Source organism: Vigna unguiculata, chromosome 2 (assembly GCF_004118075.2).
Source record: "Vigna unguiculata cultivar IT97K-499-35 chromosome 2, ASM411807v1, whole genome shotgun sequence".
NCBI lineage: Eukaryota > Viridiplantae > Streptophyta > Magnoliopsida > Fabales > Fabaceae > Vigna > Vigna unguiculata.
The window spans coordinates 8,435,803-8,455,612 of record NC_040280.1 but is presented as its reverse complement, the minus strand read 5'-3'; the positions used below and the strand labels follow the sequence as shown (position 1 = coordinate 8,455,612).

At 34.2% G+C, this 19,810-nt stretch overlaps 1 protein-coding gene across 3 annotated transcripts; it reads right to left on the bottom strand.

Annotated features, from left to right (window-relative positions):
• Window positions 1-4,180: 4,180 nt before the first annotated feature.
• On the bottom strand, window positions 4,181-8,699 carry LOC114173712 (proline-rich receptor-like protein kinase PERK9). Of its 3 annotated transcripts, XR_003602549.1 has the most exons (10): window positions 8,459-8,699; window positions 7,014-8,050; window positions 6,506-6,916; window positions 6,338-6,424; window positions 6,083-6,153; window positions 5,921-5,997; window positions 5,679-5,826; window positions 4,989-5,150; window positions 4,606-4,889; window positions 4,181-4,347 (listed from the first exon to the last, which is right to left on the bottom strand). XR_003602549.1 is itself a non-coding variant. In XM_028058269.1 (9 exons), exons 1-9 carry the CDS (start codon window positions 8,611-8,613, stop codon window positions 4,710-4,712), a joined length of 2,328 nt encoding a protein of 775 aa, XP_027914070.1. In that variant the 5' UTR covers window positions 8,614-8,699; the 3' UTR covers window positions 4,382-4,709. The 3 variants fall into 3 exon arrangements, 2 of the variants coding, with proteins under 2 accessions (XP_027914070.1, XP_027914071.1); XM_028058269.1 differs by lacking the exon at window positions 4,181-4,347 and having other exon boundaries at window positions 4,382-4,889; XM_028058270.1 differs by lacking the exon at window positions 4,181-4,347 and having other exon boundaries at window positions 4,382-4,889; window positions 8,173-8,651.
• Between the last annotated feature and the right edge of the window lie 11,111 nt (window positions 8,700-19,810).

Below are 19,810 nucleotides of genomic sequence, written 5' to 3'. Positions count from 1 at the left end.
TTTCTACAATATTAGAAAATATTTCTAATATTTGAAATATTTTTAAATATCAATTTTAAAAATATCGATATTTTAGAATATAAATATTAAAAAAATTTAATAATTATATTCTAATAATATTTTAAATAATTGTATTCTATTTAAGAATTAAATATAAGAATTTTATTCAATTTATTATTAAATTTAATAATTTATAATTGAATTTCAAAAATAATTAATAAAAATGTCAATTTAGAAAAAAATATTAGTATAATTTTTGTAAAAGATATTAAATTTTGTGTCAATTTGAAATGGATAAAGTTGATTCATTTTAACCAAAATTGGAACGAAAATGAACAAAAATAACGAATATAGGGACTAAATTGAACAAAAATTACGAATAGAGAGACTAAATTGAACAAAAATTACGAATAGAGAGACTAAATTGAACAAAAATAATAATACAACTACAAACTGACACATGACACTAACATTGACACGTGGCACAATTATAACTTGACACGTGGACAATTTTTTTAAAATTAAAAAAAATTAAAAATTAAAAATTAAAAAAAAGGAGCTGACACGTGACATGTACCGTTAAAAAAATATTAACTATTTAAACATCGTTAGTAAAAAGAACCAAATTGACCAAAATTTGACGAAAACGAGAATTTAATTGAACACTGTAACATCCCATTTAATAAATAAACTTAAATAAATAAGATATCACAAGCAATATAATGTAAAGAGTCACACAATGAAGTATATTTGTGTTAACCATTATAGTCATCCAAAATATACTCGAAGAGTAACTAAGACACACCACGATGCGATGAACAAAACAAGAATAAAAGTTTGACAGTTATCCAAAATACATGCTCATAGTACATAGGCCGCATTGCCTTAAAAGAGTACTCGGAGTAAGGGGATCCAATCCAAGATTAGCTACGTTGCGGAGTTTCCATCACCCTGGTGATCACTAGGGGTTCCCACATATGCTCACATCAATAAATTGATGATCATTGCAAAAAGGAAAAACCACACACAAGACACACACAAGCAAACAGAAATGGTAAGCTAGAGTATAAATCAGTTTAACATGTTATGGCACGTAGATACTTAAAACACATCATGAACATGCAACAAGATAGGCAAACAATCATGTGATGGCAAACAATCATGTGATAGCAAACAAGCAAGACTCTAAGACTCAATTATTCGGATACATATAATTAGTCAGATTCATGGATGTTTGCACTTGTGGTGGCCTCTACTACTCTACAGAGCCATTGCCAATGAGTTTCATCCTACCACACACAAGGTTAGCCTTCAAACATCTAAGGCGATTATCCTGCCAAAGACTAGGGCCTCCTACTACTCTCACCACTTGAGTCAGTCCGCTCTACGTGAGACTATCTGACTCTTTAGAGTTTCAGGATGCAATCCTTACTTGAATCCTTACCTAATTATATACACCGAGGCACCACCACGAAACCTTACTAAGAGGTTCATGGAATTACGTCTGTCTCACAAGGCACCGCCATGAGCTCTCACCAAGAGGTTCATGGAATTACGTCCATCTCATACCATAGCCAAGTCTCACCAACCAACCATAGATTTGTCATGCATACCAATCTCATGCCAATATTCAACCAACCATCAAATCATGTTTCATACGTATATTCATACCAAGCTCATCAATTCCAGCCCATAAACCATTCAATACATGCATATTCATACAATTCATGCTTTAAATAGAGTAATCCAATCAATCATGTGACCATCACCAAAAAAGAGAAGAAAACAACACTTGAGCACATCCCTACCCAGTTTTTGCTCAGGCTAGAAGCACTTGCTCAGGCGAGAGAGGTTCTCTCGCTTAGGCGAGCTCCTTTCGCCTAGGCGAGGGATTGAGTAGTGGAACAGTGGGGCTTTCGCGTTTTCTCGCTTAGCCAAGCTTCCTCGCCTGAACGAGATGACTTCTCGCTCAAAACTAGAGCTCGTCGCTTGAGCGACAACTTGCACAAGCACCATGGAGGGTTTCTGGTACTCTTGCTCATGAGAGACCCACTCGCTTGGGCGAGAATATCGGGTTTCTTCACTGTTCGCGCATACAAGACAGAAACAACACATCACAGCATCCAGAATCACAACCCATATATTTTTCAAATAAGCAACAATACATCCAAGCTCAAGGAACATGAATCAGACCAAACACATGCAACATATTTAAAAACGAGCAGAAACCCTAGCTTCCCTTACCTTTTAGTATAACTAAACTTGAGGGGTTTAAACATTGACGAAGGGGGAACCTTAGCTCCAAGAACGAGCTTAGCAGTTGTAAGGTACGAACATAGGAACGAGAGTGAGCCAATAAGAACGACCTAAGACAGAACAATGCAACTGGAATGGGAAAAGAGAAAAGGAGAGTTGGGTTTAACTTACATGAGGGAAACGTTCAACGAAGGGGAAATAGGGGAGCTCACTCAAACCCTAGTAAAGCTCTTTATAGCAGCAAGGAGAGGAAGAATAGGAACAGTTTTTGAAAGTGAGCAGAGTGAGAGGGTTAGGGTTGGTTTTGAAGTTTTGGGCACCCTATGGGTCAGCCTTAGGCCCAACAGAGTAAGGTAGACCCTTAAACATTGGGACAAAAATAAGGTGAGCCTCACAAACACAAAACGAAAATGAAGATCAAATTAAATAAAATAACAAAAATAAGAACCTAAACAATTAGACTGTTTATGATAAATTTGACTTGTAATATTTTATTAGGATATAACAAATGTGAAAAAAATATCACTAAACTCCACTCATAACATAAGCTAAACTTAATATATATATATATATATATATATATATATATATATATATATATATATATATATATATATATATATATATATATATATATATATATATATATATATATATATATATATATATATATATATATATATATATATATATATATAAAAGGCAATTGTTTTAACCATAATTCCTCCGGAAACAAGAATGAATCCGAACGTTGAGGCAACGATTCTTGCATTCAAAGCTAACATAAGCAGAAGATAAACAAAAAAAAAAAAAAATGAACATGTCATCATCCAATTTTATGGTTTTAATAACTAGTATTCTAGAAGTTATAGCAAATCTGAGAGGTTTGACCTAAACCCTGAAAAGAAGACTTTGGCATGAAGCAAGAATTTATGGCCTCATCAACCAACACCGAGTGAGAATTGAATGAGTAAACTCAATTACCGTGCGTGTCTAAAACTTTAGTCTGGATTTCAACATAATAGAAAAATATCAGTGCAACTATTTTAATTGCTTTCTCAGGTCAATTTCATAACCTTCCAGTACTTCTCTCATCTTTGGATGAATTTGACATTTTCTAAATATCAATAAATTAGAAAAAAAAAATTAAATATTGATTAAATGGAATCTAACTCACGAGTTAAAAGTTTTGAGGTGGAACGAAAGAGAGGCGAGTCAAAAAAATTCACTACCAAATGAATCTAACTCTTTCTTTGTAATTTTTTTATTAAAATTATTTACTACTTTCAATTATACCACTAACGCTTCGTTTTTTAAAATGATATGATATACTTAAATTATTTAAATACTTAATTTATTTGTCTATAAAATATTTGCTCTCACTTTCTTTTTTACTTGCATTCTTTATAATATGTATCACTTTTCTTAATTGTGATTAATATTTAGTGGAATAGATTAAAACCTTTGTTGTTGTACTCTTATAAATAGATGAGTCAATCCATTTTGATCGTGTTACAATAAATTTATGAAACAAGTGTGAGGTGAAAAACCAAAATATGCTTAAATGATTCAATCCATTTAACCTATTAATTTGTGATAAGTCAAAATTTTAAATCGCTTCAAATTAAATGAAGTTGAATTAACTCATTTTAACTCAATTTATATGAATCATCCTGTGTAAGTGGAGTTAACTAACTTCAATACTCCTAAAGATGGGGTTGATATTTCAATGTTTACATACACATTTATGTAGAAAAGTTAAATTAAATTAAATTTTACATAATTTAAACAAATTAATTTGTAGCCATTATCGTATAATTTATCTAAAGTTTTCTTACAACTTGAAAACAAAAAAAAAAAAAACTTATTTTATTTTTTTCCTTTTACTTGTCCAAAATTTTGTCGAAACATACATCAATATATATCATAGATAGAAAGTCCAAATTGTCTATATTACTTGCTTACCTACTTCATCAACAACAATGATTTCAAACCTTATCCGGCCAGAAAAAAGAAAGAGCTTCTTAGAGTTCTTTTAAATTGTCACTCATTATCAGTGCAATGTGACAACAAAGTCATAAAGCTTCTTGCCTTCTCATCAGAAAGTCATAAGAACATGTAGAAGACACAAAAAAGATAGTCACACATCTATTCTATGATTACATAACAAATCAACTAATATGTTAATCATTGTAATGGTGAGTGTTGTGGAAGGTAACTTTACAAATTCTAATTACAAAACCAAAATTGCTGCCAAAAAAAAAAACAGCTAACGAAAAGAATGATGAAGAAATTCAGGCACAAGAATGATGCAGTCAATTTCAGAATCAAAAGCAAGAATGCAAGCACCTTAGCCATATCTGCAAGCAACAAAAACTCAACCAGAGCCACCCCTTGGCTTAGCTTCACAAGATCTTTGAAATAAGCTCTTCCGGTATGTACACAGTGCCCTTTCATGGATTCAGACTAGCACGGCTAAAGAAATCTGTGCTATAATTTTGACTACCAAATGCCATTCTCCGAAATAATCTTATTTCTTCAGATTGTTGTGCAGAGTCAAACACCTCACTTTCTCCAAGTTGCATTCCATTTGTTAGATCAGAACCTCCTAAGCTATCAAAAGCTCTAACAACCTATGAAACATAACAATTCAGGAAAACCATGTCAGTAGTTTGTGCATTTGTTTGTTGGTATAATCAAAAACAACATTTTGCAGTTTTTCTAACATCTACCTGTCCCATGCGAGGTCTCTTTGAAGCTGAATGCCGCACACAAGCTGCGGCAACCTCAATCATGCAATACAATTCACTCTCGATGTAATTCTTTTCTAGCCTTGGATCTGCCAAACTACTGAATTCCTCAGTATCGATTGCATGACTCAGTAAAGGACGAGCCTGAAAAATAAAGTAGTGGCATCAATATGTTTGAATTTTACAACTTTAGACAGTTTCTGGCTATAAAACTGTGTAATTTCATGCATGCAACTATTCACACAAGCACACTTCGACCATGTCAACCAAAATGTTCTTTTTCACAGGTAGAACTATAATACCAAAGCAATGTGTATTGGCTTTTGTTCTTCATCGTTCTTCAGCAAGATTCAAGGCAAAAAAGTCATAATCTAATTGAATTATGAAGGGCCCTGAAAGTTTCAGATACAAAGCTGTGAACTACATTATGCATGCTAAACTTAAAACCAAAACATTCCACTCTTTTAGCTTTGATTGGAACCATGGCTGTTCTACAATTTTTGCTAATAGTAAGCATTTTGTCATCCTTCTCATACTTCAGTTACTACGACAAAAATGATGCAATTTCCAAAGGGAAGAAAAGCAAAATCAAGAAATAGACTTTAGGCTTCTCTCTCAAGATTCACAAAAGGATAGCAAAGCAACACTAGAAAAAGAAGGATCTTTATATACCCATTCAACCAGGCTTTCATCTCCCAGAGGTTGGGATACATCTACCGGCTTCCGGCCGGTAATTAGCTCCAAAAGCACGACTCCAAAAGAATATACATCAGACTTCTCAGTCAATTTACCACTTGAAGCATATTCAGGGGCAACATACCTTCATGAGGGTGGAAATCAAGTTAATACAGCAGTTTTCTCTGAAACAGTGAAAAATAAAAGAGAAGTTTGGAGACATATCAGTGAATGCTCACCCAAAAGTTCCCATGACACGCGTGGTAATATGTGTATTTGCATCAAGAGCTAATTTGGCAAGCCCAAAATCTGAGACCTGACGTTGAAAACTATAGTGTAAGATTTGGATTGATACAAATAGAACAAGCTATCAAACTTCGAACAAGTAGAATGACAGATACCTTAGCTTCATAATTGAAATCTAAAAGAATGTTTGACGACTTGATATCCCTGTGAATGATCCGAGGATTGCCTGAAATGTTCATGACATTCAACAGGATTAATAATAATACAACATCTCTAAGCATTAGATGAGTCAGCTACATGGAAGTTGATGCCGTTGATCCATGTCACAAAAAATATCAATATTTGACTAGATTTTAGGAATTTACGTGCAATTCAAGACAGGGAAAAACAAAATAAGGATTGATCATTACAATCTTCATGGAGATAAGTTAGTCCTCGGGCTGCGCCAGCTGCAATTTTAACACGGTTTGCCCATTCTAGCACAGGCTGGTTTTCCCCTGCAAAATACAATTTCAGTCAAGAATCAGAGATAATCAAACTGAACTAAATCATTCCTTTATCACTGAGATGGAGTTTACCATGTAGATGGAAGTAAAGGGTATTGTTAGGAACGTAGTCATAGACAAGTAGTCTTCTGTTGTCTTCAATGCAGTATCCAACTAAAGAAACCAAATGGCGGTGATGTATACGACTGATAATTTCCACTTCAGCTTTGAATTCTCTCTCTCCCTGGCCTCCACCAATCTTGAGTTGTTTCACTGCTATCTCCCTTCCATCAGGAAGGTGCCCTTTATACACACAACCAAATCCTCCCTCACCCAAAAGATTTTGACTTGAGAAACCATTTGTGGCCTTAATCAGTTCTTCATATGAAAACCATGACCTTGAGTGGCCTAGTCCACCAGGATCAGATGGCGTGTACACAACATCACTGCCAGAGCCACTTTGCACAAGAGGAGCTGAGGAATGTGTTTTAAAAAACGATGAATCTGCACAAAGTCACAAACTTGAATTAACTTAAATGCTAAACATTTTCAGAAACTCTCTGATCTAACTTAACCAAAAGCTGAGGTATATAAATTTTGCCTGATTCAGGAGAGGAGGCAAGAGTGGATGGCATGACATAACCACCATTCACAGGAATCTTTCTCTTTTGCCTTCTCATGCACCATATAAGAACACCGATGAAGCCAAGAAGCAGAAATCCAGCCGCCACAGTAATAGCCACTACACCAGCAGTGCTGATTCCACCTCCAGAGGCTGTGGGGTTCGGAGTAGGGGATGGGGGCGATGAAACTTTCGAGGGGGATGGCGATGGCGGGGATAATTGAGTAACTGCAGGTGGTGGAGGTGATGAGCTTGGCGTAGAATTTGAAGGGGGAGCTGGTGAGGAACTTGGTGTGGGAGGAGGACTAATCCTAGAAGGTGGGTTGGATGGTTCAGGTGCTGGCGGCGGCGATGACCCCGGTGACGGCGAATGCACAGGTGGCGGAGGTGGCGGCGGTGACCTTGTTGAGTTTCTTGGGGGCGGTGCAGCCGGAGGAGATGGTGAATTTAGTGGTGGCGAGGCTGGTGGCAACGTGGTGGCCGGCGGTGGTGGCGAATTTCGCGGCGGCGGTGGAGCTGATGGTGATGGTTGTGGTGGTGGTGGTGGAGATGTGCTATTAGGAGGGTTCGATGATGGTGGCGGTGGCGGAGGGCTTCTTGATGGAACTGGTGCTGATGGTGGTGGTGGCGGTGGAGAGCTCGGTGGCACCGGTGCCGGTGCATCCGGAGAAGGCGGAGGAGGAGGAGATGGCTGCGGCGAAGATGGTGGTGGTGACGGCGGAGGTACTGGTGGAGGGGTTATTCCAGACACGGGGGGAGGTGAAGAACTAGGTGGCGGTGACGGCGGCGGAGACGCCGGAGATGGGGTTAGCGGAGGCGGAGATTCTGCTGGTTGTGGCGGAGAAGTGGAAGAAGGGGTTCGCTGCGGAGGAGAAGTGGAAGAAGGAGGTTGTTGCGGCGGAGGAGTGGTGTCGTTGGATGGTGAGGGACTAGTGGAGGAGGGTGGTGTTTGTGGCGGTGGAGAAAGCGTGGATGCCGCCGGAGACGGTGACGCTGCCGACATGTCACGTGTGAATCTGAACACAAAGCAAAGCTCTAAACTTCAGATCCCATAATAACAACCGAAATTCTTAGACCTCAAGCAAAGATGAAAACTTTGGATGAAGATAGTTCTACTGCAATAGTCACCAAACTTTACCAACTAAAAAACCAATGCCTCAGGTGTCACACCTCAAAATCTCGTGACAGCAAAAAACCCAGATCACATAACAGTGCCAATCTCTGCATCACATGCCTTGCTCAAAAAAAAAAAAGACACTCAATATTCCTACTTCAATCTCAACAATATGGTTATTTATGGTACTTTTGTTCCCCACAATCTATGAAGATTCTGTTGTTGTCAGATTTTGCTGACATAATGGAGCACCCAAAGCACCACTAGCAGAAAGAAGAAGCAAAAGGGTCCTCCCTCAAACCTCAAATACCTTTTCTTTGCCTTGTTTGAACAGTACCCATGTTCTCTTCTCCTTCCTGAACGCGTTTTCTTCTTCTGAGTAGAAGGCAATAAACATTGATGAATTTTCAACCTAGTAGAACATGTTTGAATTGAGGGTGTGTTTTTTGTGTGTCGTGTCTGCATAGGCTAGGCTTCAATGGGGTCAGGAACACGGTTACACAGATTGTGTTGTGGTGTGGGGTCCCAAATCCAAAAGCCACGTGACAGTGACTCCAAGAATGCTACCTCACAATTCTCTTTTATTATCAACCTCAAAGCAAATAAATCAAAACCAATTTTTTGAATCATTTTTCGCCACTAACAGCACCACACCGCTGAGGTACAAAAGAGCCAAAAGCACTTCCTTCTGATTAAAGCTTCATCCTCTTTATCAAAAATACAAAGCTTTATTTTCTTTTATCATACCTACAAAATTAATTTTTAAAAATTCAAGTCTTATTCTTTTATATATTACTGGTAGAAACATATTTCATTTTAATTTGTTTCAATAACGTAAATGTTGTTCAAACTATATATATATAAATTGAATTCAGAATGTGTTCCAACTTTGACATTAAATTATAATATTATTATAGCAAACAATAAATAAAAGGGGCCACGCAACGTGAAGGTGCCGTTCATAGAATTGTCAGCGCTATCAGCTTTCCATTTTCTACACTTTATCATAACTTGTAAAGTTTATACTTATGCATGATTAAACTACAATAAGAAAAATATCCTTTGAATGAAATTAATAGATAAATGACTAATTTGGTTTTCAAATATGGAAATCAATTATAATTTATTAGTTAAAAAATAAGATTCTTATTTATTATTTAATATATAAAAATAGACAAATAACTACTTTAATATGATTAACGTTAACAATTTTCATTTTTAATCTAATAAAATAAAGTTACAGTTTTAGAATAATTTTTTTAATTTAGTAATTTTGTTTGATATTTATTATTTGTTTGATTTTCCTTGTGTTTTAATAAATATATATTACTATATTCAATTACAAAAGTGTAATTCTTTTATTATATTAAAAATAAAATATTTAATACTTATTATATAGTTTGTAATAAAATGGTCCACCATATTTAAGGAAAAGAATATAATTGTTGTACCTTTTATCCATTTAATGACAAAATCAAAAAAATTGGTTCTTTGTGTCCACCTCACCTAATTGTCACTTTTGTCTTCATCCTCATGCAGCAAGCAACATTTGATACTATTATTTATGTTTTGCAACATTTTCTATTAGTGAAAAACGTAATTTGATAGTTGAACAAGTAGTGCATAAAAATATATAATTAATAATAACTAGGTCACTGTAAGCTACCGTCACCAATTATAATATTAATTAGTGTAATTTGTCATTACTAATGACCTTTTGCTTCTTGACTTCATTTTTTAGTGCATAATCTCCAGCTCTGGTATCGTAGACATATTATTTTATGTTTCAAGGATTATGAAAATTAATGAACCACATTTTACTAATAATATTCAGCAAATTGGGAATTTAAAATTGAACTTGGACATGCATGAGATTAAGAATAAAAAGATAAGTATAACATGAACATGTTTACATTATTAATTAATGATGTGCAAAAGACAATAAACCATAGTAAGCTCGTACTTTTCATTTTTTTATTTATTTTCTCGTTCTTGTTTGAACGTTATTACAGCATCCAGGAACATCTCATGAGTTTGTTTTCTGATAATTTTGTCGGTTAAGGAAATTATTGCTATAGGTTAATTATTGAAATTTATACACTAAAATAGCAATTGAAAGAACTGTTTTGTTTTCAAATGTAAAAGAATACCATTGCTAATAGCTGGATGAATTAAACAGGTTTTATAATGTATAGAGTTGTATTTCTTAACTAATTTACATTTATTAACTTAACAAATAATATTAAATTTATTAACAACTTTGTATTTCTTAAATTACTTTTTTCATCTAATGTAAACGACTATAATGTATGATAATCTTCATTTTTAAACGTTATCATATAAAAAATAATTCATTTTAAAAATGGAAATATTAGCATAATTTAAACAGAATTATTTTAGTTACTAATACTTTTATTATGTGTGCCTTTTATTAATTTTATTATATTTATTTTATTTTAATAAGATGGATTATTATTTACTATTATTTACTCGTTTTTCTATATATAAATACAACATATTCATACGAAAAAAAAAACCAATAAACACAATAATTCATAAAGTTTAAACATTTTCATTACAAAAGTTGTTTGACTTAATCATTATTCTTATCAATATCTTTTATCTTTTTAACACGGTAAAATTCCAATCAATAAAAACATTACATAAACAATCACATGCAACAATTTATTAGAAAGGAAAAAAATAGAAACACATAACTAAATCTTAAAAGAGAGAATATGACTTATTATGTTAATTTATAATTTATTATAAAGTAGTTAACATTCTAATAATTAAAGTAATTAATCTATTAAATAATTTAATTTTTTTATGAAAATATAAACAAATTGAAAAAAAAATCTTATATGTAAGAATATAATATGTTTGTGTAATGCTAAATGTTAATCAATAACTAGAAAAATATTAGAAGAGAAATATAATTATTTTGATGCAAAAATAGATTTGGAAGATGTTCTTAATGAAGCAAAAGTGTTTATTGGTTATGATAGTGGAAAACCTAGATCTACTTGAATTAGAAAGCAATGATTGATTAGATGATGAGGTGGAGCATAGCATAGGAAGAAGAGGAAGTGGGCATGTGTGTGGACCACCTTTTTCTATCAAACAATGTTTGTTTGGCTGCCCGTGATCATCAAATGTGCTGTGACACAGAAAAATCCTTTAAATTATGGTAAGATTTGGGATCAAGACCTTGTTAACACCGATTGGAAACCTTCAAATTTCTCCCACTTTTCCCCTTTTTAGTTTTTTTTTTTCCTTTTCTTCATCCTCCATGAAAGGTGTGTTCCTCTTACTTTCTTTTACTGCTTTTGGTGTGGTGTTTGCTTCATTTTTATGTCTTGGAAATTTCTTAAAACAACGATAGCTTTTAGTGGAAAAAAAAGGTACGTCTTAATTAGTTCACATATAATGGAAAAAAATTATTGTTGTATAGTTGGATAGTCGAGAGAAAGTCTTAAATGTGCTTTTATTGGATGTTATTAGAATCCAATAGCTTATTAATCCGCTCAAATTGTTGGTCCATGAATCACCAGTTAAATCATATATTATTATTAGGTGTAAAAATCTTTCAATTAATATTCAGATATTTTAAGAAATGTATGATATTATTGTTATTAATTATAAGTATATATATATTTATTGGGTTTTAATTCTGTATATTTTATTTTTATTTTTAAATTTTTTTGGTAGGATTTCAGAAATTGTCCACAAGGATTTAGGTGTATGTATTTAATGTGTATAATGCGAAAAAAAAGTGAAGTGAGAATCATTCTATTCTCTTTTATTCTTGAGATGGTATTCAATTCCTAATTTTTGGGAGCCTCTAACCATGTAAAATTGAACTATCTTAATTATTGTCTAAACGTAATTGTAGTCTTCATTGTTGCTCACTCAACCTCTAATATTTGTTGTGTTCTGAGGCCTCCATCATCATTCACAATTGCAACTGTCATTGTTGTATTTTTATTCCTATCTAGATTAGTATCAATTTTTTTTATCGTTGGAATTGAAAATCAAAACAAGCTTCAAGTTGCAGGAGAGCTATAGTGTGTTTATTCAACCTATCGGTTGAATGGAAAAATTTATTTCAAATGGTCTCAACTCATTAAGACTATTTTAAAAGGAAAAGGCAAGGCTAGCCATCTCCATTATGAACCTCCAACTACAGATGATCCTGCGTTCGGAGCTTAGGATGAAGAAGACTTTGTTCGTGCAAGGTGACTTTAGAAGGGGTGAATAGAGTCTGTAAAAAATTTAAAATATTTATGTGCAAGTATAGAACAATAAAATAAAAATGTAAAGAGTAGAAACGCACACACATAATTTATAATGGTCCACCCTCATCACAAGAGCTACATTTAGTCTCTTAGGCAACCTGTTTAAGATATTTCATGAATCAACACTCTTGACTAGCACGAGTATAATTAAAACACACAAGGTAAATTTCACTTTGTGAAGAATATTACAATATTTAAGTTCTCAACCCAATTCTCACAATTATCTTATTATATAGATATGACTTTGTCGTAGGTTCAACACTTGTGTTGTTCATTTATTTTCTCGTTAACTTTGCATCCTTTATATAGATGTTGGATTGATAGTCGTTGAGGATTTGAATTTGTATAGCTCCATTAGTCTTCTCCTTGATTGTTCTTTATATGGAATGACTTGATACATTCCTCAATGTAATCCTTCAATTCTTTACATATCTCTTGCTGAAATTCTATAATTGCATTTTCTCTTTCTTGTTTCAACACAAGCTTGATTTAGAATATTTTCAATTTAATCTTCGCCAATGTTCAACTTATTCCTACATAAGAAAACTTTGTTTAGCATTATTTTAAAATAACCATTTGATTATTAATCATATAGAAAGTTTCCATATATATGAAAAATAAACGTTATAGCTCTTTCAATAATTTGATTTTCCAGCAATCAAAACGTCTGGTGCCTTATTTGATGACTTTACTCGTTTGGTCAATGTGACTTGTATCATCAGATTTGACTCATCTAGTCAATGCACTCGTCTAGTTAAGTTCACTTCATTCTGACTTGTCTGGTCAACTCATTTGACTTGAGTCATCTACTCTTCACTCCCATAATTGTTTCATTCAATCTTTATATTTCATCTAGGCTTTACTAGTTATGCTTTTAACAAAGCTTGTTTGAACTCATGAACACACATTAGATAATTTATTAAATAATCACAATTTATATTTAACAAATCAATTAACAACATTTAGTCAATGATTCATTTAATATTTGACATAGTCTAATGATGTCTTGATGTGATCCCAATAAGGCTTACAACTTGGGTCAACGCCTAGGCCCAAATCATGCTCAAGGCTCAATACATGGCCCACATGCACCTTCAAGCCCAAGCCCATCAAAAGGCCCAATAACAAGGGGCATGCTAAAAAAGATCCAATTGGGTTTCATTCAAGATGGCCCAAACCCACATGGGCTTCTCACACTCTTCACATGAGCCAAAGAAGATGTGAAGATTTGAAGAGGTGTATTAAAGAGCAATAGAATAACAATAAGATTGACCCATTGTTTAGGCCTTGTTTTCTAGAATAATAAGCCAAACAATGTGTAATTGAATTGATAAAATTGGGCTTGACTAGGACCAATAGGAGATTTGGCCATGACCTATCAAAAGTCCAAGGTGGACTAAGTGGAAGTCAACATTCCTTCCTACACCTCATGGATCATGCATCCCATGGAGCCAAGTCCACACTCCACCCATGTGCCTCCTTCATCCAAGGGCTAAGAGAGTGTCTTCTTTTCCAAGTCTTCATCCAAAGGCTAGGAAGATTCCTCCTTCTCCAAGCCACCATCAGAGGGTGATGATTAAAGCTTCTCCTCCAAGCTTGATCTAAGGGCCAAGAATTAGTCTAGCTTTTAGGCTCACATATAAAAGCCAAAAGTAGACCATTTGTACATTTTTACTCTTGAATTTTTGTGTAATAGACACATTGAGTTGAGAACACTCCTCACTATTGCCACTTGAGAGTCATCTTTTAGAGAGCTTACTCTCTTTACCTCTAGCACACTTCCTAAGCTAGAGCTACTTCTAAATCACTCACCCTTTCACCTATCCATTGCAAGCAAGAGCCTACAAACTTGCCTTCCACTCTTCCATGCTTCCTCCATCATTTTCGCTACACTTGGAGCTCCATGTCTCGACCAAGCTCCATCATATCTTGATCTTGTGTAATATGTGTCTTCTCTCATCTAATGATGTTTTGTTATCACCAAAACACTTCATTCCAAAATGGTTCGTCTTATTTCAACAAACTCAATGATGATGACATGGTTGTGGAATTCAACGATTCCAAAAATTAGTGATACTTTCATCTAAAGGCGAAGAAGATTTGCAAACATATTCTAAGGTGAAGGATGTTGCACAAATTTATGATGTGAAAGTGAAAACCATGGCTACAAAACAAGATATAAGTATGTCATTGAATATGTTAATCAACATAAAGCCTTGTGGATGGAATTGGATCATTACAAGGTTATTGAAGCCAAGTGTTATGAAGATCCAACAACTTTAAAAGCATACATTGAGCAGGATCAGGTATATTATTTCTTCGTAGGCCTAAAACAAGAATATAATCAAGAAGGTTCCAAGACATATTGAAGTCATGCCAATTATTTTGAGTTCTTAGTGAGAAGAGTAGAAGGAGTCTAATGCTAGAAATGTTTGAACAAATAGATTTGTTGCATATAGATTTGATGAAGGATTGAACATATGATCAAGCTTGAAGTGAAGTTTGAACTAGATAATTATATGTTGAATGTAAGAATGTGTAGGAAATTGGGAAATTTAGGGTTCATGTTGAGTTTAAAGATGAATAAGCATGATCTTTATCTATGATTGGTGTGTTGTTGTTAGTGAGAAGACATGAAAATGGATAAAGTATGAACCCTGCATGATGTGTATGTGTGAAACTATGCTAGAACGAATGTTGGTAATACAATTGGAGGGGGGGATTTGGGGTTATGACTGGTGCGAATAAACCTGTGCAGAAACCAGATTTTTACGCACTGCCTGGCGGCGCAGAGGCTACCGCCAGGCGTCCCATCATTACAGTAGAGAGTTTGTTTTGGCCTGTGTTCATGTCATAGGGCGTTTATTTGGGATGTCTTTAAATGGGATTGTGGTGTGTGATAGACTGTGATTTAGTATGTATGTCATTTGGTAATAATTATGAGACTAATCTGTGTGAGATGGATGGATTGGGTGTTTTCCTATATATTGGTTGTTGTAGTGGTAGTTTTTGATTCAAGTAGATATGCAATATTAACAATTGTGGTGGTATGAGTTATCTGAATAATTATCTATTGAATTATAAGACTTGCATCATATTGAGTGGAATAAGGCATGTTTCAAGTAGCACATGAAGGAGAATATGGTATGTATAATGAGAATAATCGACTTATTGACTTGATTAAAATATGTGCATTGTGATTGAGTCATCGTAGTATAACTGGATAATCGTATTGGGGTTTTGATTTTGTGTAATGTGTGATTAGAAGTCTCTTAGAACCTGTTTAATATTCTAAAAACTAGTAGCATTGTGATATTGGTATGGCACCTGGCGACGTGGGGCGGCTCGCCAGGCGATGGAGTCCCAAAATAGTGGCAGTGGCTACTGTACGCGCGCGGCGCCTGACGGCAGGGTTGGTTCCACCAGACAGAATTTTGTAGCAGAAGTCATGGAAGGAGCTTGACGCCTGGCAGTGCGAGAGGTGCGCCAGGCGGTGACGGAGCGGCAGTACTTCTGGAAGGCGCTTGCACCTAGCAGTGTGAGATGCCCGCTACGCGGTTTGGAACCAAGTTCCGCCTAGCGACGCGAGAGGCGCGCCATGCGGTTTTGGGTGCAGAGTTGGCTCGTGAGGAGGTTATCTATACAGCTTTGGATGAGTGTCATGATGCGATGCTTTGGCTGAGGCCTAATTATGAGTGTAACTTGTATTGGGATAACACGCGGCCATTCTAGGTTGTAGCCTGGTGGTTTGGGAAGTATAGTGGAGTGTGTGAGATCGTGGCTCGTATGACGGAGTTTCAGATGATTGCCCTCTTTAGTGCAATATATAGAGTTTTTGGTAGTTTGGGAACAACTACGGACTTTAGTTCATTTTGGGGAACTACACTTGGTGTCGCGGTGAAAGGTCGTGGCACATTCATTCCCACGTGTGAACTATTAGGTGGTGGCTGGTACTCGGAGGGGCGAGTATACACTCGTGCAGCAAAGATCGATCAGTGAACTCACTAAAGGGTGTAGAAATACTAGACATCTAAATCAAGGGTTGAAATTTGAGGAACTAAGGAAAAAGGAAAATGCTAACACGCATTGTAATTTTGAGATGTTTTAATTATTGTCATATTTTAATTGTTATTTAAATGAGCTCACCCTATCTGTGTGTGTTTGGCGATGATCATGTAACTTGCTACATGGGAGCAAATGTTGATGCAGGTGAGCATGTAGATGGTTAGCGATGGAGTGGGGAACAACTATGGGCATTTTAGTAGTTCTTTGTATAATAGTTTTCTTTACAAAGGAATATAAACTATTTTTGTAATACTTTTATAGATGGTTCATTTGTGTAATAATTGAACGCTACAGTTGTATTTAATATTAGCGCGTTGACTTTGGATTTCAAATTTTCCCGCGTTTTGGGAAAGAAGAATTGATAAATGAGGTTATTTATATATATTATTCTTGATTTTATTTTAAATGAGTAATTTCCGGCTAGGACATTACAATAATTTTTTTTTATTTTGCAGCAATTTCTCAAAGAATTAAAAGTGATGCAGCTGAGCCCCAAAATTCACAGGTGAGATCCAGTAAGGTGGTCAAAGAAGGATCCAAAATGTGACTTTTGGATCTGAGCCACAACAAAATGGTGCTTAACACTTAAGGTGGTGCATGGTTGAGCAACAAGAAGGTGGAACTGAGCACTTAAGGCGGTGTATGGTTGAGCCACAATAAGATGGTGTTGAGCCAAAGAGGTGGCAAGGACGAAAGAAAACCTTCCAGAGACAGAAACCTCCGTGGCTAAGCACTAATAGTTAGGTTGAGCACCGCCTAAAATTTCTATAAATAAAGACCTAAAGTACTTATTAGAAGCATTGAGTGGAGGCTAAAAAAAGTAGCAGTAGGATAGAATAGGGTCTATGAGGCACAAGTGAGATGGTCTTAGTGTAAATCTTATGTGTAGATGTTGTTGGAATTGCATTGTAATATTCTATGAGTTGTTGAACTCCCTCGTGTCCAAGTTTGATTCTATACACTTATACTTCTTGGGTATTTATTTTTGCTTTCATTCAATATTTTGTGGTTTGATTTATAGTTAATGATGACTTGATCACTCATTTATTTAAGGTTAAATTATACTTTTAGTCCCCATTTTCGTAGCAAAATTTGAATTTGGTCCCTCAATTAATTTTTATCTCAATCTGGTCCCTATTTTGGGAAATTTGACCCAATCAAGTCCTTTCCGTTAGTGGTGGAGTAACGGTGTTAAATGGGGTGCCACGTGTCAGCTTCTGGATTTTTGAATTTTTTTAATTTTTTTTGAATTTTTTTTTTTTGAATTTTTTTTTTATTTTTTATTAATTTTTTTAAAATTTTTTAAAAAATTAAAATTTTGCCACGTGTCAAGCAGACATCGTGCCACGTGGCAGTGACAATGCCACGTGTCACTATTTGGGAGGTGTCATTTTCTCATTCTCAATTTGGTCCCTGTATTTTATCTTTTGTCTCAATTTAGTCCCAATTTTTGTAAAAATTATGCAATTTCGTCCCCCTCCAAATTGAAACAAAAATTATAAAATGTTATACAAATATTTTTATTAAATTTGATTTTTTTATTCAAATTGATATTTTTATTATATATTTTCAATAAAACCAAGTTTCTTTAAATTTGTTTCACATTAAATTTTACTTAAAATTGTTTTCAAATTTTAAATTTATTTGTTTTTTATTGTTACATAAACTAGTTAATTTTTCTTAAATTATATAATTGTTATTTTTATACTAACTAAAATATTTGTATAGAAATTATTGAATTTTACACATTTTAAAAATATGCAATTATTTAAAATATAAATTCAAATAAAAAACAATATTAAAGTATAATGTAATAAAATATCAATATAATTTATGAATTTTTTTATTAACATTATTTTCTATTAACAACTTTAAAACAATTTTAAATAAAGTTTAACGTAAAATATAAATTAAAATAAACTTAATCTTGGTAAAAATATTTACTTGAAATATCAATTTTGATAGAAATATTTGTGCATATTTATATAGAAATTAAATTTGGTTTCAATTTGGAGAGGGACAAAATTGCACAATTTTTACAAAAATTGGGACTAAATTGAGACAAAAAATAAAATACAGGGACCAAATTGAGAATGAGAAAATGACACCTCCCAAATAGTGACACGTGGCACTGTCACTGCCACATGGCACAATGTCCGCTTGACACGTGGCAAAATTTTAATTTTTTAAAAAATTTTAAAAAAATTAATAAAAAATCAAAAAAAAATCAAAAAAAATTCAAAAAAAATAAAAAAAAATTCAAAAAATCCTGAAGCTGACACGTGGCACCCCATTTAACACCGTTACTCCACCATTAACGGATAGGACTTGATTGGGTCAAATTTCCCAAAATAGGGACCAGATTGAGATAAAAATTAATTGAGGGACCAAATTCAAATTTTGCTACGAAAATGGGGAATAAAAGTATAATTTAACCTTTATTTAACTAGTTTGGATTGAGTTGGGAAACTGGTCTTAAATTGTGGTCCAATAAAATCATCATACATATACTAGTTCTTTCGTGGTACCTAGAGGGGATGTTGGTGTTAGTTTTGAAATGGTGATTTTAGCCAAGAAGGGGGGGTTGAATTGGCTTTATAAAACTTTTTCGAAAGTTTAAACCTCTTTTCAATTGAATCAAATAGATTGGAAAGTTAGGATGTAAATGCAGCAAACCAGTACACTTTCAATCGATTAAAACATAAAACAACATACTAATTTGTTCTTGAGCTATGAAACAGTCGATTAAAAAGACAAATCAGTCGGCTAAAATATGGAAGATTTATGCAGAATTCGCAAATTCAACTCAAACAACAATCTTTTACATATAAGACTTGTTCCAATCAATATTTTTAACAAGTATACAGCCTCAGATTACACAAGAATGCATTAAATCACACCAAAGAACAAATTGCTTGGTTTTCTTAAGTTTTTAAAGAGATTCAAAGTGAGTGAGATAAGGGAGAGAGAATTGCACAAAGTTTTTTATACTGGTTCACTCAATTGCAGAGCTACATCCAGTTTACCAAGACAACCTGAGCCTGGTTTCCACTATATTCAAAAGTTTTACAAATCACACACCAAGATTACACTTTTGAACAAAGAAACTCACAAGATTTTTGACTCACACAAAAATCTAGACACACCCCCTACAAGAATCACACTTACAAACCTGAAATCACATCAGGCAAACCAACCAGAGGCATAAGAACGTCCAAACCTGATGGTGGTTGTCCCTAGCCAACCACACATGTGTTCTTCAAGCTATTCACAAGCCAAAATGCCTCCAAGATCAACCA